The 6948-nt window shown below is 39.8% G+C and overlaps 1 protein-coding gene across 1 annotated transcript; it reads right to left on the bottom strand.

The window, feature by feature from the left end:
- Positions 1-425: 425 nt before the first annotated feature.
- Positions 426-6421, bottom strand: LOC135592943 (pentatricopeptide repeat-containing protein CRP1 homolog, chloroplastic-like). The gene is made up of 5 exons (XM_065082697.1): positions 4648-6421; positions 3965-4117; positions 3756-3827; positions 2659-2850; positions 426-790 (listed from the first exon to the last, which is right to left on the bottom strand). The coding sequence occupies exons 1-4, from the start codon at positions 6376-6378 to the stop codon at positions 2740-2742; spliced, it is 2067 nt and encodes a 688-aa protein (XP_064938769.1). The 5' UTR covers positions 6379-6421; the 3' UTR covers positions 426-790; positions 2659-2739.
- Positions 6422-6948: the final 527 nt, after the last annotated feature.

The raw sequence follows: 6948 nt of genomic DNA, 5'->3' as shown, positions 1-6948 counted from the left end.
ACGGAGAAAGGTCAAGAATTTGAATAACACAAGAAGAAAGTAATCAAGTGGATGACTTCAGTTAGCCTGCAAAAATGACTATGCATTTCTACCCACAGCATTCTAGTTGGTAATACTGTACCACAAATGAATGCACGTAAGTATCACGATGTACACTATCCTGTTCACTTGCCAATACACAACACTGTAACACATGAAAGTACACCAACACCGCAAACTCTTTTTCTGTCATTGCTCAAGTGATGTACTGTGAAACATAGATCATATTAGCATAGCATACCATACCAGTCCAAGAGAACTCAAGAGATCCATAGCTGGGAATTAATTATTCGGTTTACTATGCAACTAGGTTATCAAGTTGTGTCACACATCTCAAATGGGCTTGTATGCATATGTATCACACTAGGAAGAAATTGAAACTATGATGAATCAATTAAATCAGCAGTTTTCTTAAATCATTTACACTCGTCCGTGTTTTATCAGTACATGAACAACATCTACAGATGCTCACTGTCCGACAACTATAAAATGAAATCATTCCTAACAAGATCTTGAAGGTACACTCTTTAAGAGTTTATTGACAATGAGAGTGGGAATTTAGGTATACACAATGCAACAAAAATTGGTTAGGTCATTTTGTAAAACGAACCTTCCAAATATGCATCTTCAGGTTACTTCATCGAGTTGCCCGGACTATTAAACAAATTTGGATCTTTCAGTGCCACCATCAGCTTTTCTCTTAAAGCAAGCATCCCTGTCATACTGGAGAACGTCTTTCCATAGCTTCTTACTGACATTAAAGAAATTTTATCAGGTAGACAGAGATGAATGAATGACATTGGAACAATCAATATCCAACAGAATTTTTGTCATGGACCAAGATACGAATAGAGCAAAATACATGAAAGTGATAAAGCTTATTAATATCTAATGCATAACTGAAGCAAATAATTTCTTCTGTGGTTTCCAAAAAGCTTCCAGTTAATTGAGATTTATGTTCATTAAACAGTATTTGAAGTGCTAATTATTTTAGCTAATCCTTGTAAAAAAAAAGATTAAAACAGACTAAAATACTCTGATGAATAAAAAAAATGGAAATACACAGTAGAGAAATAATTGAATGTTGACGAGTTTTACAAGGTCTGAATCAGTATAGGACTGCACCACAGAAAATTCTCATCTTAAGTACTTGGAGGTTTAAGCAGAACTATCCCCAATACAAAGGCAAAGTGTCGACATTTGCAGACAAGCATATGATAGAAAGTCAAACACATGTAGGATAACCTAATTATCTCAACCACAAAAGGTATTTGAGATACTTCCATAAATGCAGAAATGCCATTGCTACCATGATCGTCTACACCAGCATGCAAAATGTCTGCTACTTGACTTATTCTAAATTTATCTTGTCAGTCATTTCTCTTAATGCCTCAAATAAGCATCTATATGGTCCAGAAATAATTTATGCAATTCAGTTTAAAAAGACTACATAAAAGGAGTCAAGTTGATAATATGTTTATTGATACTCGAGTTCTTTTTACTGATACATATAGATCTTCCTCTTAGTTTAGTTTTTGGGTTAAGCATGGGGCTTCAATGCATAAATTTATTCCCTTGTCATGCTTCAATCATTCTTGGTCATTCTAGTAAGAAGACTTCAAAAATATGCATAAATCATACACTGTTTTTGTCAGTTGTTTTCAATTACTACCTTGATGTTATGACATAATCCAATTTGTAAAAGCCAGGAGCATTGCCACTTGCATTAGGCTTCTACCACTAAAGGAATGGCAAATGACACAATAGATTTCTTTTTCTATTTTTCCCACTTCTTTTCCTTCGGTAAGTCATCCTTTCTGGGCACCAGTATAATTGTGTCCAGCAAGCAGAAAACATTTCTCTGCCAATGACATGAACGGGTCATACATCAAGCCAGGATGCCTAAGCATCGGAAAGGGAAATCCTTGATGTGTCTGCACAGGCATCAAACTTGGAATTCCTGATCTTCACATGTTATATTCTGAGATGACTGTTAGGGCTTCCCTGAATATCAGGGAGAGGTAGGCACTGTGTCTCTCATTAGAAAGTTATACCTGGCAATGCTGGCTGAAATATTGTCCCTCACAAGACATGCCAACTCGTCATGCAATGAAGGCCACACATATTACAACAATCTTCTTGATCAGGTAGGCACTAACAATAGGGCAATGCTAACAGTTAGTTCCTCCAAAAATAACCTGAGACAAAAGTCTGTTGGAGTAAAGTGGGTTTTATAGTAATTGTAATACAGAAAACATGCTCAGACATTGCTATCTGTAGCATGCATAGATTTCTAAAAATGTACAATTTCTCTTTTAAACTACACACTATGGAAGCACAGATATGCAAGGTTTTGTAAGAGACAACACTCTTTTAAACTATCATGTCCACACTAATAAAATTGGATGCCATATACACCTTAGGCATACACATAAATTTCCTAGAAAGCATTCAAGCATCAGTAATCATTCATATTTCCTCATCATAGTATCATTGTATTCAATTTGTAACCAGCAAGGACAATAATTGCCACAAACAAACACATTCAGCCAAAAGTCACAGTAATGATATCCATGAAATGCTGAACATAGACAGAGCATAAAGGATTCATGCACAAACCTTTAATAGGTTTTGAAGGATGCAAAACAGCAGCTAAGACCCATGCAAACTGAACTGTGTGACCATATTTGTTTGACTGTTCTACCAAGTGTGGGCCTGTTTCATGTAACGGAGAGCTGACCGCAACATTGCTCTAGCTTTCCTATCTGGTGTGCATCCAGATGAAATCATTTCTTCATAGACAGTCGGAACCTGCTGATAGTTAATACATGAAATAACTTTTAAAATAATAAGTGATCAAATCTTTTAAATCATATCATATAACAGACCCATCATATGATTACTGGACACTTTTCTTTGTGAAACTTTTGATATCAAGACACAAATGCCATAAAGCTACCGATGACATGATATAGCAAGATGATCTAACATCAATAACAAAAAAAAAAAAAAAAAACTAAGTTTAGCATGCAACAGTTGGATTCATTCAAGATGTAAAATTAAAGTATGTGAAACCACACATTTTTCTCAATCAACTAAAACTTCCTCCAAAGGCCTATATGGTGTTCTCAGTACCTTCAAAACAACCAACGTAATTTGGTGACCAGCAGTAAGTCTATTTTTTATTCCTACACTAATATAGTTATTGATGGACTTTTCCTTCATGACCTTGGAAGTTGGAACTAGAATAACTCAAAGAAGAAAAGCACAGAGTGTAAGAAACTAACAAACAATATATTGTTCAATTATTAAAAGTAATAAAATAAAATAGTAAAGACACCTCATATTAGTCATTTTCTGTCCTATTCTTTGTGCAATAATTTCTTTTGAAATAAAAAAACAATATTTCTAATTTTGCTTTTTTTCATTGTTTTGTTGAGTGTTTCTTCCTTTCTTTCAATTTCCTTCTAGTGTGCACATTGTTATATATAATTCCCTTTCATTTACCCATAGTCATCGTCTCCAGCAACCAATGGAAGTTGTCATCCTCAAAAATCATGCACTAAAACAATACCATGATAATGTATAAAATAGAGTCAGTTTTATATTTAAAACCAAAGAAAAAGCAAAATGATAAAATTGATGTGAGTTTTTAAAAGGACATTTATGCATAGCAGTACACTTATCTACAAAAACAAAATCATGCAAAGTATTACCTTCTCAAACTTCTCAACACGGACTAATGCCTTCATGAGGGTTGTATATGTCACAACATCTGGCTTCAAATCCTTCAACAGTAAACACAAAAGAAAGCATTATATATGTATGTTTCAGTTCAGGACAAGTGACATTTGTGGGAATTATATGCTAGTGAATATAAGTCAAAGCAAAGAACTAGAAAAGAAACAAACATCTCAGAACTCACATTTTCCTTCATATATTGTAAGACAGAAAAAGCTTCATTATCCCTTCGATCCTCACCAAATGCATTGATTAAAGAATTAAGGACAAGCACAGTAGGTTTTATACCATCTGCTCTCATGACTCGGAATGCATTTATAGCTTGTTCAGATAGACCCTGAAAAAGGATAAGAAGGATATATCAGAGGTCTAAATCATAAATTTCTGAACAGATATCTTAAAGAAATAATTAGTAGTACAGCTATTCTTTCAAATGATATGGGTATGCATTTTTTGGCTGTGATAAAAAATTTTGCTAAGCTACATATCTGAGGAAGATACACACACACAAGCAGACATCATTTAGGACGTTACTCCACATAGTATATGCATTCTTTTCAACTACAAAAAGAGGTTACTCTGGTGCAGAAACATGATAAATTCAATCAGAATCTTACAATTTACAAATTTAAAGATTATGGTCCTCTATGAATAAAGATTAAAGAGTATGCCCATGGTAGAACAGCATAGGGAAGCCTCACTAGAGTACATATTTTACCATGTAGCATGATAACATATTCTATCTTGAATAAAATGTTCTCTAGTTCCATCTTTATAAGACAAAATAAACCATTTAATTATTCACTGATAAGTAGCTCATTTAATAAAAAAAATCATAGCCGCGTAATCAAGGAGAGACTGGCATACCCTCTGTGCATAAGCATTCACTAAGGCATGATACATTGTAGGAGAAGGCTTCATTCCACTAGCTTTCATTGCTTCCAAGAACTCAATCGCCTCCTTAAACCTCCCTGATTTGCCATATACATCCACAAGTGTGGTGTAAGTCACCACATTTGGCAATAGCCCCTGCCCCTTCATCTTCTCAAACATCTCCTTCAGTTCCTCCCACTTCTCTTGCTCCCCCAATGAATTAATCATAATATTATAGGTTGTCGTACATGGTATGCACCCACTCTGCTGCATCTGTTTAAAAAGCTCCATTGCCCTATCATGCCTCCCAGCTTTGCAATGTGCATCGATCAGTGTGTTCCATGTGATCTCATCCGGCGTGATCCCATCTAATCTCATCCTATCAAAAACATCCATCGCATGATGAAGGCAATTATACTTACCAAATGTGTCGATCATCACGTTGTAGAAGTGTCGGTCAGGCTGAACACCATTACTCCTCATCTCCCTTAAAATGGCAAACGATTTCTGCCAGTTCCCCTTATCCCGAAGGCTCGCAAGAATCCGACTGAACACATAAGAATTGGGTTGAACGTCATTGGCTTCCATCTCCTTGATCAAGATCCTTGCACTCTCCCAACGACCAGCATTGGTATACGCATCAATGAGGAGGCTATAGGTACCCTCATCTGGGGAAACCCCGCAACGCTCCATGTCTTCAAAAATGAGTTCGGCATCCTTTAAAGCTCCAATCTTTACATAACCTTTAAGCAGGGCATTGTATGCCCGGGTGCGTGGCTGGAGCCCGGACGAGTGGAACTCCAAGAACACAGCTTCGGCCTCCGGAACTCGGCCAGCAGCCCCAAGGGCGGAGAGGAGGGCGACGACGGCAGATGACTTTGGGGTCAGCCCTTGTGCTTGGGCAGCGGAAATGAGGGAAAGGGCTCGGTCAGGGTCACCGGCATGAGCAAATGCGGCAACAAAGTCAGAGAGGAGGCGCGCATCAGGCTCGAGGGAAGTGGAAAGAAGATCAAAGAGAAGGGTTTCGAGGAGATTGGGGTCAGGCGGGTCCGGTGACCGGACGAGGGATTGAAGGATAAGGGTGTAGTTGGGATGGTCGGAGAGGAAGCCATGGCGCCGCAGGAGGGTGAGGAGTTGGAGGGCTAGGCCGGGACAGCCGTTGAGTGCCGAGGCGGAGATGAGCGCGTTGAGCGTTAGGGGAGAGGGCGCGGGGGAGGAAGAGGAGAGGAGAAGGGCGTGGTGGAGACGGCGGTGACGGCCGAGGGCGTGAATGAGGATGGAGTAGAGGAGGTCGGAGGAGAAGCAGAGGCGGTGGCGTTCAAGCCAGGGGACTAGGGCGGCGGCGGAAGGGAGGGTATCGGGGGAGGCGGCGAGGTTCTTGAGGAGGGTGTGCCACACGTGGGCGGGGACGGCGCGGTACGTCTCGGCGAGACGGAGCTCTTCCGGGTCGAGGCTGGTCGGCGGAGCGCTTTCCTTACCGGCGCCGCCGGGGGCCTGGGCGGAGGCGGAGGGGGATGAGATGAAATCGAGGAGGGGGGAGAAGTCGTAGCGCCGGGAGTTGAGGGAGGCGAGAACAGAATCGTAGGTGGCTGCGGCCGCAGAGGAGGTAGATGGGGCGGCGCTGGCGGCAACGGTGACAAGGTCAGGGAGGTGGAGGTAGTGGCGGGGGCGAGGCGACAGTAATCGGGCGGCGCCGGGCGGCAAAAGATGAGGGACGAGGAGCATACTGGTGGGTGGATTTTTATGTGCGGCGTGCGAGGTAGAGGGAGAGGATAAAATGGTGAGCGGCTCAGGCGGCGTCGTGTGTGTGTCGGATCGGGTTTGGCGGTTTTGGCGCATTCTAGGCCACTCGTAGCGTGCATGAGATCAAGATTTCGGATTTGGGCCTTAATAGGCTCCCGAAACGATATGAGGTGGGCTGGGTGGTCTCATCCAATTGTCCTAAGCAATTCGGGCCCGAGATTGGGTTGGGTGGTCTCATCCAATTGTCCTAATAGTTTGGTCTTGGATCATTATATGAGGTGGAAGTCTATTAGAAAAGAGAAAGCTCCAGAGTGTTTTGAGAACACATTTGAAATATATATTCAAATATAAATTAAATTTTTTAAAATATATATAATAGTATAAATGAATGTAAAATAATATTTAAAAATAAATAAATAAAAAAATAATTTATAAGTGACATGAATCATGTTGGTTTCTCACTAAATTATATTATCAATCTTTCGATTTTAAATAATATCATATGATATTTTAATTTTTTTTAAATAATATTAATCTTGTAAATGTTAAAAT

This window comes from Musa acuminata, chromosome BXJ1-9 (genome assembly GCF_036884655.1).
Source record: "Musa acuminata AAA Group cultivar baxijiao chromosome BXJ1-9, Cavendish_Baxijiao_AAA, whole genome shotgun sequence".
Taxonomy (NCBI): Eukaryota; Viridiplantae; Streptophyta; class Magnoliopsida; order Zingiberales; family Musaceae; genus Musa; species Musa acuminata.
Note: the sequence above shows the minus strand (reverse complement) of the source record. Positions and strands in the feature narration are given on the sequence as shown.

Coding starts and splice junctions, on each gene's coding strand:
- LOC135592943 (XM_065082697.1), bottom strand. CDS start 6,378: ATGCTCCTCGTCCCTCATCTTTTGCCGCCCGGCGCCGCCCGATTACTG. Junction 4,118..4,647: donor TGAATGCTTATGCACAGAGG/GTATGCCAGTCT, acceptor ATCCTTTTTCAG/GGTCTATCTGAACAAGCTAT. Junction 2,851..3,755: donor GTGTTGAGAAGTTTGAGAAG/GTAATACTTTGC, acceptor AACTATCAGCAG/GTTCCGACTGTCTATGAAGA.